General features: G+C 45.4%; 1 protein-coding gene across 1 annotated transcript in view; it reads left to right on the top strand.

The window, feature by feature from the left end:
- The first annotated feature begins 12664 nt into the window (after positions 1–12664).
- The window catches only part of wdr75 (WD repeat domain 75), a 32842-nt gene continuing 26799 nt past the window's right edge, over positions 12665–18707 (top strand). Inside the window, exons 1-3 of the mRNA XM_080198838.1 lie at positions 12665–12776; positions 17607–17736; positions 18628–18693. Coding sequence (XP_080054964.1) covers positions 12682–12776; positions 17607–17736; positions 18628–18693 — 291 coding nt within the window. The 5' untranslated portion in view covers positions 12665–12681. The remainder of the gene's footprint in view (positions 12777–17606; positions 17737–18627; positions 18694–18707) is intronic.

The raw sequence follows: 18707 nt of genomic DNA, 5'->3' as shown, positions 1-18707 counted from the left end.
AGCACTCCCAACAATATACCACTTTCCCACCACCTCTGCTAGGCCTGTCCTGCCAACAGGGTGGAGAATACTAAGGGATGGTGATGGTGATGTCTGGGACATTGAATGTAAGGTACAATTCTGTGTGATTATGTCAGGTTACTGTGTGTGTTATGATTCCAGCTGTGGTTACCACTGGACATGTCAGATCCCAGAGTGGAATCTGGCTTGATTGATCCTAAATTTTATTTTTTTTCAGAAAGGTTGGTGGGCAGTTGCTGAATAGATTCACAGGAGTCTGCTGGCGAACTTTTAACAGAAGAATAAACCATTTAGCGAACAAGAAAAATGAATTATGTTATGCTGGGAAAATAAAATTTGGAAAGATTCCAATTCAAACAGCAGGAAATGAGATAAATCATATTATTCCTTCACCCCTTCTATATTATTGCAAATATATAAAAATTTGTAAAATTAACTCAAATTACAAAATCTATCTTATACACTTATATTCATGGTAAGTATGCGTAAACTGACAGGGAATGTGTTCAGATACCCCACACTCTGAAATCAAGGAACAGATGCCATCAAATCAGATTCTATCGATTTCTCATCAACCCCCACCCACCCCTGCCCAGGAAGAGGTTCGTTACACCATGAGCCAAACAGTCTCATGGAAACTCCAGCGGAGATTTTCTGGCCTTGCAGCAACGTCTTTCTCATGAGGAGAGGGAGCACATTATTGACTGATGGTGGGATCTCCTGGTCCAAGACTGTCAATGGGATTTCCCATTGACTCTACTCCATGCCACTGGGAAACCCACGGTGACGGTGCACCATCATCGGGACCAGAAGGTATTGCCGCCATGAACAGCCAGGAAGTTCCGGGCTCTATTTTTTTTCATGAAGGTTTCCAATCCCAACACTTGAAGAATTCACCCAAACAAATCTTCGGGCTGAATTTTTCATTCCAATGCTGCTGGCAGAATTTTACGGTCACAACAAGGTCAACCCCTGTGGTGACTTCCCTGGTGGCAAAAAGTATGAACTATACAAAATGTCAGCCAATTACACCCACCTCCACCCTTGGAAGGCATATGGGAGACAGGAGGGAGGGAGTATGTGAGGACAGAAAATCCAGGCCCTCCCATGCAGACATCTTCCACAAGGATCCAATTCCAGGATTTTACTCTCTCCTCCCAATGTTCCATTCCATTGGATCTCAACATATAGTCAAGCTTGACCTTCCATGTACACTCTGAGATATTTGGCTGTGCTAAGCAGAACATCACTGCCCTAAAGGCCTGTGGTAAGGAATCACCAGCCTTCAGCTTCTCTCAAACTCATTTTGCTTTAAGTCTGCTCTCTGCAGCTCTGGATCTTTCACCTGCAACCTGTTTCCTTATTCTTTTCCTTTTACTTCATGTAACAGGAACTGTTTAGATTCTTGTCTTTGTTCCTTAACTTTGAACTGCTTTCTCGGGACCTCTTTCTGGCTCACTTCTTGTCTTGGGACTTCCTTCTTTGTTTGATACCTGCTTTTTGTGCCTTTCCTGTGTCCTGCTCCTTTGGGTACTCTCTTTGGAATGATAGTCCTCTACAAGGTCACTTCCCTTCTTTTTACACTGTTTTATTGTCGCTCTTTTCTTATTTTTGGCACAGATGCAGGGCTGGCTTCCTAACAAGAATAAATAAAGAAAACGCACTGCACGTGTGGGCAGGGCTACTTATTAGCCTAGAAATGGGAAAATATGCCAACTGTGCAACCATTCCCCAGAAAATCATAAATAAGATATAACAATGCGCAGGTAACCATCCCATTACTGGCACCTGTGCAGAATCTCCAAGGCCTGCTGGGAACTGTGGCTCCCAATCTCCAATTTAAAGAGGAGATTTTTTCATCCCTTTTTCCTTTGGGGTTTGTCACGCTTGAATAACATCCCAATTTCAGCAGAGGATCTCAAATGTTAATAAAAAGGACTGTGCAGGTCGATGGGGCCAAGTGTGCCATTGTCACATCCAGTGCTTAGCTCAATACAGGGTGGCCCATCCAGTTACATTCCTCCTTGTCTTTTCTGTAGCATTTTATTACAACTGAATGGCTTGCCAGGTCATTTCAGGGGGCTTAGTTCAACTTAGCTTTTTCCCTTAATTCTTCTTCCACCCCTCAAGAAGGCAAAACTAATGTAAGAACCTCATGTGGCTTCAAACATTCATTTAAAATGTGGAAATATATTTCTTAAGTGTCTTCAAAGTGGAGCCAAAAGTAAATTTGCCTTCTAACTTGCCCAATGCATGAATAAGGTAAGCCTTTATGCTGACTTTAAGCGGTGCACGTGGTTCACTGGACATTGTAATCAGGTAATGGCATTGCCAGTTCAATTCCAGTCAAACTTCATACATTTAAAACATAAGGTGAGTCAATGAGGAACAATATTAGTAGAATATATGTAGTTATTTCTCTGTGTGTGCAACTTTGGATATCAGGTTTTCATTTCCAATGAGTTGTGTATATTGGCAATGGAATAGTTGATTTTGAGAAGCAAGTTGGTGTTTGCATATGTTTGCATGATCATTGCCACAGATAGCAGCTACAGATCAAGTATGAAATGTTAATTGATTAACAACATTTGGACACAGAACTCATGATTTCATATAATTAAAAACAGGGTTTTTTTCCCCACAGTATGCAGCTGTGAATGGGAAGTAAAGGATGTGCAGTTTGAGTTCCAATGTAAATATAACAAGTAATGCGAAGCTGTACTCAAAATATAAGAACATAAGAAATAGGAGCAGGAGTAGGCCATCTAGCCCTTCGAGCCTGCCCCGCCATTCAATAAGATCATGGCTGATCTGTCGTGGCTCAGTTCCACATTCCCGCCCTCTCCCCATAACCCTTAATCCCCTCGCTTATCAAAAACCCATCAACCCGCGTCTTAAAAATATTTAGCGAGACAGCCTCCACCACTTCAACGGGCAGAGAATTCCAGAGATTCACCACCCTTTGAGTGAAGAAGTTCCTCCTCAACTCCGTTCTAAACTGCCCCCCCCTATCTTGAAGCTGTGCCCCCTAGTCCTATTATCCTTTCTGAGCGGGAAGAGTCTCTCCACCTCTATCCTATCCATCCCATTCATCATCTTATACGTCTCAATGAGATCTCCCCTCATTCTTCTAAACTCTAACGAGTACAAGCCTAGTTTATTCAGCCTCTCCTCATAGCTCAACCCCCTCAACTCCGGCATCAGCCTAGTAAACCTCCTCTGCACTCCCTCCAAGGCCAAAATATCCTTGCGTAAGTACGGCGCCCAAAACTGCACACAGTACTCCAGCTGCGGCCTCACCAATGCCCTATACAGCTGCAGCAAGACCTCCCTACTTTTATATTCAATCCCCCTCGCTATGGAGGCCAGCATCCCATTTGCCTTCCTGACCACCTGCTGCACCTGCAAGCTGGGTTTTTGCGACTCATGCACAAGGACCCCAAGGTCCCTCTGCACCGTCGCCTGCTGCAGTTTTTCACCACGTAAGTGATAATCCTTCCTACCATTATTCCTACAAAAGTGGCCCACCTCACACTTGCCAACATTAAATTCCATTTGCCATTTCCTGGCCCATTCGCCCAGCCTATCTAGATCCTTCTGTAGACTCTCCACACCCTCCGCACAATTTGCCTTTCCTCCAATCTTGGATCTCCAAGGATCTCCAATCCTCCAATCCAAAATATGTCACTGAAACCAGTCGCTGAAGGCCCAAACCACTGTAAACAAGGCCAGAGTTCTGCCCTGGCTGCAACAAATACTCTTCCTGTCAGCAATCATTGTTAATGTCAGGAAAGTGTCCACTTTTTCGTAACATTAAAACGGTTCAGCACTATAATTGTAATGTGCCCGCTGGTCCTCAGCACATTTTACAGTGACCTCATATCATCCTGCAGCTAATGCAAAGCCCAAATAACGTAAATACTTATTCTTGTACTTGCCCTTCAACTGTGAGTTTCCGTAAAATATATATAAGCCTAGATAGCAATGATGACAAAATCAGTCCATTGTCACGACTCCTCAGAAACCGACAGCAACTTCTGCCCCATTCACAGCTCATGTGCTGCTGAAACCATTAGAACATTTTCAAAACAGTCCTGGCTGCCCTCCCATCTTCCACCCTCCATAACTTGAGTATCTCCTGTTACCCATGTCCTCAATTACAAGGAGTTTCATTCACCCATTACCCATGTGTTCACTGACATATATTGCCTCCCAGTGTAAAATCATCTCAATTTTAAAGCTTTCACTTTGTTTTCAAACTCTTCTATAGCCCGATTCCTCCCTGCCTCTGCAGCCCTATTCAGCGCCACTGCCCTCCGAGGGACCTGCCTTCCACCACTTCTGGCATCTTGGACATCCCATTTGTTAATCACTCCGCCACTGGTAGACATGCCTGGGCTGAAGTTCTGCATCCCCCTCACCAAATCTCTGCACCTCCCCATTCCTGGCACTTTGTTTAAGCCACTACTTATGATCTACCTCCTGCTCCAAACCCTCAGGAGGACATAAAAGATCCCTCAGTATGTTTTCAAAAGAAAGCAAAAGATTTCTACCCAGCATCCTGGTCAATATATACCATTAAGTAACATCAATATCATCCTGTCATTGCTACTTACAGGAGCTTTCTGTGCACAAATTGGCTGTTGTGTATCCTGTGGTGTAAGTGTGACTGCGCTTACTGTTTTAAAATCGATTTGTGATGCCCTTTGGTCGGGAAAGACAGCACATGAATTCATGGTGACTCAGTGGTTAACACTGCTGCCTCACAGCACCAGGGACCTGGGTTCAAATCCGACCTCTGGTGACTGACTGCATGGAGTTTGTATGTTCTCCCTGTGTCTGTGTGGGTTTCCTCCAGGTGCTCCAACTTTCCCTCCATGCTCCGAAGATATGTGGGTTTGGTGAATTGGCCATGCTAAATTGTCCCTTAATGTCAGGGAGATTAGCAGGATAAATACGTGGGGTTGTGGGGATAGGGCCTTGGTGGGACTGTTGTCAGTGCAGTCTTGATGGGCCAAATGGTATCCTTCCGCACTGTAGGGTTCCTATGATTCTATTCTATGTCCCACTTTTTACTCATTTTTCACAAGTATTACTGTACGGTTGTTTGCAGCTGCAACAACTCAGCCTACTGCAGGAAACTCAAGAGAGTACATGCTTCTGCAGGAGATGGGAATAATTTTATCTTTCGTACTTCATCATAGTTGAAAGAAGAGGAACAGAAGAGGGAGTGGATTTCATACAGCTGCCTTTGTAGCTGTTGCCAGTCAACAGAGGATAGCAGCTCATGGCCATCCTAAACTTGGTACAAGGTCCAGAGTCACCTACTACCAATTTTCAAAAGAATCATTTGCAACAAGGATACACTTCTCAAGAGAGACTGTTGCCTAACTGTGTTCCTTCCTACAGCAAGAGTTGGAACTCCAGCACGCTGTTATTAAAAATTCCTTGCAAGGTATTTTTTTCTATATAGAAATTAACTAACAATTAAACATATATTTATTACTTTCATTTCATTAATTTGATGTGAATCTTGTTGATCGAGGCTTAGGACAGGGGTATGGGCATCAGATTGGTATGCAGCAGAGTGAATGAGCAACTGACCGAGACATGAGAGGGAATGGATTTCAGATACAGGCTGAGGGGACACTTGTTGTCACATGTTGCAATTGTGAGTCTCTTTCCATCATCTGGTAAGCAGCAGGACTCCGTGGTCAATGGCTGAATCAAACTGCTGATTAGTTTGCATGACCATAAGTTGGTCATGTGGTTGATAGTGGGGAGGATAGCTGGATGCTTCAGGAAGATAGCAATGGACTGGTCAAGTGGCAAGTGGAATCCAACATAGACAAGTGTGAGGTGATGCATTTGGGGGAGCCAAGCAATGCAAAGGAACACCCAATAAATGGGAATGGATACTGAGAGATGTAGAGGAAGTGAAAAACCTTGGAATGAATATCCACTGATTCCTGAAGGGAGCAGGATAGGTCAATAAAGTGGTTAAGAAGCCATATGGAATCCTTACATCCAGCCAACGCACAGGATGCAAGAGTGAGGAGGTCATGCTGGAACTATATAAATCATTAGTTCAACCACAACTTAAATACCGTGTGCATTTCTGGTCACATCATCACAGAAAGGATGTAATTGCATTTGACAAGACACAGAGGATATTACCAGGATGTTGCCAGGACTGGAAAAATTGCAGCTATGAAATTGGATTTGATAGGCTGGGATTGCTCTCCTTCGACAGAGAAGGCTGAGGGGAGTTTTAATTTATGCGTACAAAAATGTGAGTAGTGAGAGTGGATGGGAAGAGCCTATTTACTTTATCAGAGAGACCAATGACTAGAGGACATAGATTTAAAGTGATTGGTATAAAGAATAAATGGGAGATGACGAAAAACATTTCACCCAAGAATTGTGAGGGTCTGAAACCCACTGCCTGAAAGAGTAGTAAGGGCAGAAACCCTCAACTTATTTAAAATGTGTCAGGATATGTAGCTGAAGTGTGGTAAAGTTCAAAGCTAAGAAACAAATGCTGGAGAGTGGGATTAGGCTGGGCGGCTCATTTTTCAGCCAGCACAGACACATTGGCCCCCATGGCCTCTTTCTGTGCGTTGAACTTTCTTTGATTCTATTAGACTGAGGGAGAGACATAAGCAGATTATATTAAGCCCCACATTCCACAAATTCCCCAGTTAGTTTTGGAGGACTCCTGTAAACTTACTGCAGACCCTTAGATGAGAACGTCTATCCTCTCCTACAGCACATCCTTCTCATTCACCCTGTTATACTCCAAAGATGTGCGGATTAGGTGGATTGGCTATACTAAATTGGCCCTTAGTGTTGGGGAGATTAGTAGGATAAATACATAGGATGTCAGGGAAAGGGCATGGGTGGGATTGTTGTCAGGGCAGGCTTGATGGGCTGAATGGCTTCTTTCTGCATTGTAGGGATTCTGTGATTCCACAAACTCACTTATGTTACTTGTGACAAACTCCACCCGTCAAATGGCAGGCTTGAACTGGCCCATAAATAGATTCAGGATAGGCCAGGGTCCCCATGCAGCAAACCCCTACCACTGTGCCCTTCTGTGCTTGTGGAAAGACACAAGCAATGCTGCACTTTACCAAAGGGTGTCCCCTCGATAGAGCTAGTCCCAGACTAATCACCTTAAACACAGAAAATGAGGAGGCTTTTGATTGGCTTCAGAGATTTGCATTCAATAAATAAATGAATAAACAACTACATAAATAAATTGTTCCCCAACATCTCAAATTACAAATTGTGATTCTTCTAAAATCCTTTCCTGGCCTCATTCCTCCCTATCTCTGATGTGGAGATGTCGGCATTGGACTGGGGTGGGCATAGTAAAAAGTCTCACAACACCAGGTTAAAGTTCAACAGGTTTATTTGGGATCATAAGCTTTCACTCACCTGATAAAGGAGCAGCACTCCAAAAACTCGTGATTATAAATAAACCTGTTGGACATTATTCTGGTGTTGTGAGACTTCTTACTGCTCCCTATCTCTGCAACATTCTCCAGCTTTACAAAACGTAAAGTACTCTTCGTTTTTCTACTCTGGCTTCTTTTGCACCACTGATACCTTTGCCAGCCATTTACAGGACTGGTGGAAGGAGCAGGTCAGCAGATGAGGAAGGACTTGGGAATGGGGGGATTGGAACTCAATGTAATTTAACCACAGGAATGAGCATTTTAATGAGATGTTAAGGGACTGGGAGCCAAATAAAGTCAGTGAGGACAGTGGTGATAGCATTGTTACTCACAACAAATGGTTGTGGTAGAAGAATCACTTCACACTGCTCTTTAGATTCAAACCATTTTATTGTAAGCCTCTACTTCAGAGTTGTTGGATTACAAGGAACTCCAGGCTCAATGTTGCCGCTGTTTCTATTCATACCATAATCAATGTTGCAGGTTTTACTGGCAATTCTCTTAACAAGGTGATTGTGACACTCTGATTAGTTGTACATTGACCAAGAGGACTTGATATGTTGTCAAAATTGTGAAATTTATAAATTTATTATTTTTTGGGACTGTATATTTAAAATTATATACGTTAAAGGGGTCATCTGGTCTGTTCTACAGCCTGCCTGAGAGTATACGTGGGTGCTTTGGTTGTTAGAAATCAAAAGAAGACTTCAATTGTTTTACTTGAAAAAAGTTGCAAGGTAATTATTCTTGGAGGCAATGGCAGCAGTGTATGAGTTGATAATGGGTGGACTATAAGTCTCCCAAAGTCCCGGAAAAGTGTTGAAGGTATTGGGTTATAAAAGTTGTGAAGTAAACTGTCATTTACTTCTAAGATGAAAGGGAGTTAGGCTCAAAGATAGCTAATTAGCAAGGTTAATGTGTTTCACGTTGCCATGAAGAAGATAAGGAAGAGGACAGAAGAAAATATTTTTTGAGATCAGGTTACAGGCTTCCTTCCAAAGGATCTCAGAGAGGGGAAAGAAAAATCATTGGAATAAGCTTTATTGATGGTGGTGGATTTAAGGAACTCTTGAAAAACCAACACAATAACACATCGGAAGGTGAATGCTGCTGTGAACTGTTTGCTAAAAGGACAAATTCCATGGGGAATATGCTATACGATAACTGTAAAAGGAGAGTTTAAACTATAAGTTTTTCCAACAAAACGAAAAGCATTCAATCAATTGTTCTTTGAACCATGTGTTACAGTTAAAGCTTTGTAACATTAAATCATCTTTCAGTAACTGGAAGTTTGAATCACTTTTTTGAAAAGTTATCAGTCTCATACAGCGATTATAACACTGTCATTGAGTCATAGACATTTACAGTACGGAAACAGGTTCTTCGGCCCAACTTGTCCATGCCGTCCTTTTTTTTAAACACTAAGCGAGTCCCAATCGCTCATGATTGGCCCATATTGCTCTAAACCCATCTTATCCAGGTAACTGTCTAAATGCTTTAAAAGACAATATTGTACCCACCTCTACTGCTGCATCTGGCAGCTTGTTCCAAACACTCACCATCTTCTGTGTGAAAGAATTGCCCCCTGGACACTTCTGTATCTCTTCCTTCTCAGCTTAAATCTATGCCCTCTAGTTTTAGACTCCCCTACCATTCGAAAAAGATGTTGGCTATCTACCTCATCTAAGCCCCTCATTATTTTATAGATCTCTATAAGATCACCCCAAAGCTTCCTGCGCTCTAGGGAAAAAGTCCCAATCTATCTAGCCTCTCCTTCAAACTCAAATCAGCAAGTCCCTGTAGCAGCCTAGTAAATCTTTTCTGCACTCTTTCTAGTTTAATAATATTCTTTCTATAATAGGGTGACCAGAACTGTACACAGTATTCCAAGTGTGGCCTCACCAATGTCTTGTACAACCTCAGCAAGATGTCCCAACTCCTGTATTCAATGTTCTGATTGATGAAACCAAGGATTCTGAAAGCCTTTCTCACCACTCTATCCACCTGAAGTACTGTCCCTGGAAGCTTGAACAAAGGTCTCAAATTGAGTAAATTCCATCTCTCCGACAACATAGTTAAAAATATTCAGAAAATCAATCATTGGGCACAAGGCCAACTGATCCGTGCTTTCCTAACTCCATTTTATTAAACAGCCCCCTGCTGCCCACCTTTAACTGTTGTTTTGATTTGGATCAAATGAAAGGACAATTTTGTTTGGTGTAAAACTAATTAAAAACTTGAGGGGGTTGTAATCTGTTGATCCAAGCTAATTCTCTGGCGACCAAGGTTCAAATCCCACCATGAATTCAATAACAAAAAATAATCTGGAATTAAAAGTCTAAGGATGGCCATGGAACCATTGTCAACTGTCGTAAAAACTCATCTGGTTCACTAATGTCCTTTAGGAAAAAGAAATCTGCCGTCCTTACCTGATCTGGCCTGCATGCGACTCCAAAACCACAGCAATGTCATTGATTCTTAAATGGGCTAGTGAATGAAAGTCAACACAAATCTGTTAAAGAGCAATTCATGTTTGACGAAGTGGATCATGTCCTTTGATGAAGTATTAGAGAGAGTTGATGAGGGTGGCACTGATGATGCTGTGTATAGGTACTTTCATAGGCTGCACAAACACTTACTCCTCTGAGTGTCAGCCATGATTCAGTTAGAAGCACTCTTGTTTCTGTATCACATAGTTCAGATTCCACACTAGGACTTAAGTACTAAAATCAAGCTGGATGAGATATTAAACTGAGAACCCATCTATCTGCCTAGGTAAATGTTAAAGACCCAAGCATGTTAGTTTGAGGAAGACCAGGAGACAGGCACAGTGGTTAGCACTGCTGCCTCACTTCGCTAGGAACCTGGGTTTGATTCCAGCCTTAGGTGACTGTGTGGAGTTTGCTCATTCGCCCCATGTCTGCGTGGGTTTCTTCCAGGTGCTCCGGTTTCCTCCCACGGTCCAAAGATGTGAGGTTAGGTGGAATGGCCATGCTAAAGTGCCCCTTAATTTCCCATGATATGTAGGTTAGGGAGCTTAGCGGAGTAAATACATGGGGTTATCATATATAGCCTGAGCGGGAAGCCCTGTTGGAGAGTCTGTGTAGACTTGCTGGGCTGAATGGCCTCCTTCTGCGCTGTAGGGACTTTATTCTATAGACATCCTGGTTCCTGGCTAATATACATCCCTCAATCAACATCACAAAACATATTGGAGGGCGATTCTCCCACCCTGCAGTGCAGCAGGCCAGAAGACTCAAGTGGAGGCTGTTAATCGGCCTCCCATTGGATGCCAGAGCCTCCACGAGTCTGTGGCCATTGGATTTCTAGCACCATCAGCTCTGTGCCAGAAATTGGCATGAAAGTATGTAATTTATGGAGATGCTCATTGGCAGGCCTGGGACTGAAGGCTCCAGGCCCGTTCACATCATCCCCCCCCCCCCCCCCCCCCATCACACCACCAGGAGTGTTTCATTCCAGTAGGGTTTACAATAACTCCCTACTAGAGGAGAACTGGCAGCCCGATCCCACAGGAATGAAGGGGAGCCATCGAGGCCCCCAGAGTGTCGGGGCAAGGTGAGGATGACGCTTTTGGCATTGCCAGCTTCACACTGCCAGCCTGGCCCATTGACACTGCCCACTGGGCATTGGGCAGCGCCAAGAGGGTAGGGCCAGAGGGAGGATTGGCCTAACGGGGGAAGGATGCCTGGGAGGAAAGATCAGTGAGGTTGCTGCCACTCTGCACTGGGATCAATGAGAGAGGGAGGGAGGCCAACAATCAAGGCTGGAGGGGAAGGGGGGGTCAGTCTACCACGGGGGGTTGGTACTTGAAGGAGGGGGGGTCAGGACCAGAGGTGGTCAGGAGATCGGGACTGCCGGGGGCAGGAGGGTGGATCGAGGCTGGCCCAGAATATGGCCAGGCAGCCAACGAATGGGACACGGTGAGGGGAGGGGGGGAGGGGTGGGTCGCACAGCTGGAAGTGCAGGGGTTGTGGGGCTGGCCTGCCATCAGGAGGCCGGCAGTGTGGGGCTACTCCGCATGCACTAATCTCCACGCTGACAGATTGGCGGATTTGCAGTGGTCCGCACAACATTATGCTGCCACCAGCCTCTCCAGCAGGAGTAGACCCTGCCCACAAAATTTTAATGTGGTTCAAGCTAGTGCCCTCTGCAGTGCACAGAATGTGGGAGATTCATTTTGAAAATCCCGCTGAATAAAAACCAGTGATATTTACTCTAGTTTTCATGGGAATTTTTAGAATTTTTTGGGGAGAATCCCACCTGTCATTGCTGTTTGTTAAGTCTGCTGTGTGCACCTCGGTTGCTTTCTATAACAGTGACTTTGAAATTGTTCGGCTGTAAAACTCTTTGAGGTGGCCAGTGGTCCGGAAAAGAACATAAATCATATAACTTTTCAAAGGATAATTAAGGACTTTATATTCTATTTATGAGCTTTTGACAAAGTACCACATAATAGAATTTTGAGCATAATTAAATTCCATGTTATTGAAAGAGCGGCAGAATGCATACAATACTGCCCAAGTAGAAAAAAAGGCACCGCCCTTCTCGCTGTCTCCAGGCCCCGCCCCCTCACTGTCTCCAAGTCCCGCCCCTGTCGCTGTCTCCAGGCACCGCCCCCTCGCTGTCTCCAAGTCCCGCCCCTGTCGCTGTCTCCAGGCACCGCCCCCTCGCTGTCTCCAAGTCCCGCCCCTGTCGCTGTCTCCAGGCACCGCCCCCTCGCTGTCTCCAAGTCCCGCCCCTGTCGCTGTCTCCAGGCACCGCCCCCTCGCTGTCTCCAAGTCCCGCCCCTGTCGCTGTCTCCAGGCACCGCCCCCTCGCTGTCTCCATGCCCCGCCCCTCTTTGTCTCCATGCCCCCTCTCTGGTTGTCTCCAAGCCCCGCCCCTCTGGCTGTCTCCAAGCTCCACCCCTCTTGCGGTCTCCTGACCCCGCCCCTCCGAGTGTCGCCAGACCCCGCCCCTCCGGGTGCGTCAGGCCCCGCCCCTCTGTCTGTCTCCAAGCCCCGCCCTCTCTCCGTCTGCATGCCCCGCCCCTCTGTGTCACCAAGCCCCGCCCCTCGAGTGCCTCCAGGCCCCGCCCCTCTCGCAGTCTCCATGCTCCGCCCCTATTGGTGTCTCTAGGTCCCGCCCTCTGCAGGTCACGCGGACGCGTAGCTGACGTCAGGAGTCGGAGGTCGGGAAGATGGTGGAAGTGGTTGAGGAGCCTGATGTGCGCGTGCTTCGCCGCGGCGGCAGCAAAATCAACTACCGGCGGCCCGTCTTCTCCAGCGACAGCAAGTGAGTTCTGCCCTGAGCCGTTCGGTGCCGGTACCTCAGCCCGAGCTGAGGCTGCGAGTGGGAATCCCGGCGGGGGAAGCTGTTTGCAGCCACGCGGTGTCTGCCTACACCCGGCTCTGTGTTTCATTCTGATTGCCGGGCTGTGGGGTGGGACTCTGAGTAACAACTGCAGTTAGTAAGGGCAGGAAGGGTCGAGGGCCCTCTGTCTCCGAGTCCTGGTGTTGTGATAACCACTGACAATTAGACATATTTATCTTTGTACCGAGTTGGGAAGCTCCATGTGATACAAGCGACTGCCCTGATTTTATAATGCAGCCTGTTGTTTATATGTTTTAGTGATATTAGTAGAGCCTTGCAGTTTATTACCATCTATCCAAAATTACAAAACTATCGCATTTGTTACTGTCTTTGTTTCACTTCTGTCTGATCAATCGAAGTAACTTACAACTGATCAAATGAAGTCTCCTGTTTATTGTGATTGCCAATTCCCATTATTTTTCTGTAAATATTTGCCAACACCATTTTCTAACACGATTAGTTTGTGATTAAATTATGAATTGGTGTTTTAATAATTGCATCTTTCTAATTTACTATATTGAAATGTTTTCAGATGAAAATCAAATCCTCATACTAGTGAGAGTTTCACGGTCCTCAACATCACCATTGCTGCAGTCTTCCAGCGTAAATTGTGCTGTGTCAAAAACTTGCAATGGTCTGCACTGAATGTACCTGTGATTGATAACAGTTTACCTATTGATATAGTGGCATTAATGCAGTAAAGTAACCTTAGGCTCTTCCCTGAAGTATTATCAAACTAAATTTTCTCACAATGTGCAAGAATTTGGAAAATTCGGAACCGTCGGAAAAGATTTCACTCGGATTTCAGGAGCTTGAGCAGTAGCTGGAGTCACTGGTGCACAAAACTGAGAGTTACATGGATGGTGTTATTGTTTGAGGGATGGGGATACTGCAGCTTAATAGTGTGCAGAGAGAGTCAAGTATCTAGCAGTTAGTGTAGGATCTCCTGCGTCTTACTCTCCACTCAGCATTTGATTCTGAATAATCAGTGTAACCAGAGGAAAGGCCTGAGGTCTATAAATGGCATAGCTATCCAGGGAAAGGAATAGTGATAGGTGATTCAATATTTTTGTAATTGTTCCCTTTGAGAAGGTGGCTGCACTGATGCAAGTGCAGGAGTTCCAAGATTTTGACCTAGACGTAGTGAAGTAATGGCTATACAGTTCCACGTCAGGGTGCTGTGAGACCTGGAGGGGAAATTGCAGGTGGAGGTGTTCCATGCATCTGCTACCCTTGTCCTATAGTAAAGATTGCAGGTTTGGAAAATAGTGATGAAAGAGTTTTGGAGCTTTGGTGCACTGCGTCTTGTAGGTGATGCACACTGCCACTGAGCACTGATGGTGGAGGAAATTAATGTTTCAAGGTGGTCAGTGGGGTACTGATCAAGTGGGCTGCTTTTTCTTGAGTATTATTGGAACTGCACTTTCCAGACAACTGAAGGGTATTCTATCATATTTCTAACTTTTGCATTGTAGAAGGTGGACACAGAAAGAAGTCTCACAACACCAGGTTAAAGTCACCAGCAGCAACCAAGCCTCCCCTGGCACCACAGTAGAAAATTGTAGAAAGTGGGCAGGGTTTGGGAAGTCAGGTGATAGTTACCTGCTGCAGAATTCCCAGCCTCTGAACTATTCTTGTAGCCACTGTATTTTTTGGCTGGCTCAGTTAGGTTTCTGGTTAGCAGTAACCCCCAGGATGTTGATGGCGTGGGATTCATTGTTGGTAATGCTATTGTCTGTCCAAAGAAGATGATTAGATTTTCTCTTGTTGGAGAGGATCATTTCCTGACACTTGTGTGCCATGAATGTTATTGCCATTTAATAGCCCAAGCCTGAATGTTATCTGGGTCTTGCTGCATGCAGGCTCAGACTGCTTCAGTATCTGAGGAGTTGCAAGTGGCACTGAACATTATGCAATCATCATTGAACATCCTCATTTCTAAGCTTAAGTTGGAGGAAAGGTCACTTTTGAAGCAGCTCAAGATGGTTCAGCCAAGGAGACACCAACAATACCTTGGGGCCCTTGGAGAATTAGACAGACACTTCTGTAGCCATTATCAGCCTAACTCTAGGATGATTGTATATCACCACCCTGGTGTTGGGGTTAACACAACATTCTGAGAGAGCAGTCAGCAGTCATTGTGCATATTGGTACCAGTGACATAGAAAGATGACGCCTCCATGTTGTGGTACTGGCTGATCGCTTTGACCCCCTCCCCCTGGCTTTGTCGCCAATATCCAGAGAACCCTCATGCGTTTCTTCTGGAATAACCGACCGCACTGGGTCTCTGCCGAGGTTCTGCATCTCCCGATTGAGGAGGGCGGCCAAGGTCTGGTGTGCCTCCGCACGCAGATAGCGACCTTCCGCCTCCAGACCCTGCAGAGATACCTTTATGTCGAGCCTTCTCCACGATGGTGCGCCCTGGCGACATATTTCTTCCGCCAGTGGCGCGGCCTCAATTACGACGTGCAGCTCCTGCACATCAACCTGGGGCGCGTTCCGACCTCGTTGCGGGAGTTGCCCGTCTTTTACCAGGACCTCCTCACCGTCTGGAACGCGGTCGCCTCGCGACGCAGTTCTCCCCCATCAGGAGTAGCGGCTCTCATGTGAGAGCCGTTGCTCAGGAATCCGCACCTCCAGCCATATAACTTCAGGTGGCTGACGGAGAGGGAGGCTGTGGACGCCGGGGTGACCAAGATCGGGGACGTGCTGGATGGTGGCAGAGCGGGCTGGATGAACCCTCGCGTGCTGGCTGAGCACGAAGGGGTGGGCGTCCAGCAAGCGGCCAAAGCCATCCAAGACCTTAGGATGGTCGTGCTCGGCCCCGAAAGCGCACGCGAGCTCGAGGCGGCTCGGGCATGCGGTGGGATCCCGTCCGAGAGTTCCCCTGTTCAGATGGAATTTCACATTGACCCGAAGCCTAGACCCCCCCCCTCCCTGGGTCAGGTGCCCCACAGCGTGAGCCGCCTCGCGGAAATGTCCTCTGTGCCTTTTTCCAGCGCACGGAGGCATTTCTGTACAGGCTGCTGCTGCACAGCTTCCACTACCACGTCCTCACCCGTCGCCCGGACACACCTTGGCGGGCCTTGTTGCCGCCGGGCGATGGAGGTCCCTCTACGGAGGGATCTCCCCCAATTACCTCGGGGACCTGGGGTGGAGGGTGCTGCATGCAGCAGTGCCGCACAACCGTAGGATTCACTGGTTCGCGGGCTCCCGAGACTGCTCTTTTTGTGGCCTTGAGGAGTCCATGGACCACGTCTACGTTTTGTGTTATAGATTGCACTCCCTTTTTGATTTTCTGAAGAACCTTTCATTGATGTTCTGTTTGCATTTCAGTCCCACGCTCCTGATCTACGGACACCCGGTGCAGAGAGGGGAGGGTCAGGATGCCGACCTCCTCGTGAACCTGGGCCTGGCGAAACGCGCCATCAATAGGTCCAGGCAACGGGCGATCGACAGGGCCGTCAGTCCCGACTGCCTGCCCCTCTACCATGGCTACGTTCACGGCCGGGTGTCCCTGGAGAGGGAGCACGCGGTGTCTGCGGGCACAGTCGAGGCCTTCCGTGCCCGTTGGGCACCGCAGGGGCTGAGGTGCCTTATACACCCTGATAATCACATTTTGATTTGACGTGTCTTAAGTTTCCTTTGTACTTTTTGTTTCTGTTCGGGCCGTTCCCCCTCCTTTTGGGGAGCTGCCCCTTTTTTCTTTGTCCGAACATAATTTAAGTTTGTTTGCTTGGTTCGGCCCACCCAAAAAAAAAGAGAGATGAGGTACTGCAGGTAGATTTGAGGAAGCTAAGAAGAAATAAAAATAGATCCCCAAAGATTATTCATGCTGCTATGTGCCTGAGTAGCATAGTGAAGCAGGAGAATGGTACAGTTAACTATGTGACCCAAGGTGATGCTAGAGGGGAGGGCTTTAGATTCCTAGGGCAGTGGGACTGGTTTTGGGGATGTGGTACCTATGCAAGGGAGGTTGTATCTCAGTGGGGCTCGGACCAGCGTCATGGTGGGTGGGAGAACTTGCTGCGATTGCTGAGGAGAGCTTGGTAGGAGATAGGAACCTGAGCATGAATTCAGATTGAAGAGAAGAATATGGAAACAGAAGGAAGGAAAATGGTATGGAAGGTTGAGGAAACAAAGGCCAGAAAATAGCCCATAAAAGAGCTTTTCATTCATTAGTGGTATATTCTTTGATGCAAGGATTCTTGTGCATGAGGCTGATGAGCTGAGGATGCAGATTCTTGAAAGTGTAATATGACTGTCATTGAAACGCTGCTTAAAAGGCAGGAACTGCAACTCAACATTCCTGATAACAGTATTCAGATGGGATAGAAAGAGGGATTTTTTTATAAAAATGGTTGTAATATTGATTAAAGAAACGATTACAGATGTGAGGAGCAATGATACAATAGAGCTATCATCAAATCAGGCCGTATAGGTTGAACTGAAGAATAAAAAGGAGCAATTGCATTACTGAGTGTGCCAAAGGCCCTGAAGCAAGCAGAGGGAGTTAAGAGGAAATATAGGCAATTCGTTGAGAAATATATAAAAAAGGGTAGTAACAGTAGAGGATATAAATTAGCCTAATATTAACTGGGATACATTCAGTATCAAAAATATGGAAGGTACAGAATTCATCAAATGCCTTCAGAAGTAACTTGTTAGTCATTAGAAAGAGTGGAACTTGCTTTTTAAGATTTGTTTTTTTCCCCTTTAAAGAATAGTACTCAGACACTTAATGTTTTACAGATATTTGTTCTGTGCTTCGGGAGATCTTGTAAAAGTGTACAGTACAGCCACAGAGGAATGTGTGCATGTCCTGAAAGGTCATAAGAATCTTATCACAGGCATTCAACTTAATCCCAAAAATCATTTGCAGGTAAGAAAGTTTTTTTTACAATGTTTGTGTACAATACAAAACAAATCGCATAAAGTGAGCAAACTTTGTTAAGTTGCTTCAGCTGTGGAAGACAACCCTGTACACTTATTTTATATATTGGCCATGATGATGTGACTGCCTGCAAATTAAATACATTCCAACTCGCTACCCTAATTTAGCCAGAGTTCCATAACCACTCCTAAGACTTGGACACATTCCCAGGCAAAGAAAGAAAACTATGTTTGAGATGATATAGAAATTTTATTTTCCATGGTTAAAAAATACACATATCAAAAAAAACCCAGATGAACATCTTGACAGTATTTAAAATTCCATGATATCTGTGGGCTCAATTTAATAAGAAAGCAGGATAAATTTAAAAAGATGTGCCTTGTTACTTACCAGTTGACCGGGATTGTGATCTAATCGAATAGGTTTATTGGGCATGGATTACCTTCAGCTGATTTGATCTTTTTGTAAATGATTTGTAAAGATCGAAAGGGGATTGCTTTTAAATTGTAGGCCCCCCGTAAAGAGTTTTCCTTGAAGTATGATCATGACCTCGCCTCCTGTGCACTATAGGCTTTTAACCAATAGAAAGCACTGATATTTAATTTTCTTCAGAAAAAAGGGAAAAGTGATCCCGTCTTTCATAAAACAATCAAACCCTGAAAAATATCAAACCAGCACAACTGTCGGTTCTGTAGTCCTCCTTTCGTAGAACAATGTGCCTTATCTCCTAGTATGGTTGAGAGTCTAAAAAATAACCATTATTTGGTTCAAGCTCACAGTTTCATAATTTAATAAAGCATAAACCTACACAGTTTACCTTTTAACTACAGTGAAAAGTGTTTTAAAATTGCCACTGATAATCCAGTTATTTGTTCACAGCTGTATTCTACTTCTTTGGATGGGACTATTAAACTGTGGGACTTCACAGATGGGATATTAATAAAAGTAAGTGATGCTGT

Source organism: Carcharhinus amblyrhynchos, chromosome 11 (genome assembly GCF_965287045.1).
Source record: "Carcharhinus amblyrhynchos chromosome 11, sCarAmb.v2.hapA, whole genome shotgun sequence".
Classification (NCBI taxonomy): domain Eukaryota; kingdom Metazoa; phylum Chordata; class Chondrichthyes; order Carcharhiniformes; family Carcharhinidae; genus Carcharhinus; species Carcharhinus amblyrhynchos.
Note: the sequence above shows the minus strand (reverse complement) of the source record. Positions and strands in the feature narration are given on the sequence as shown.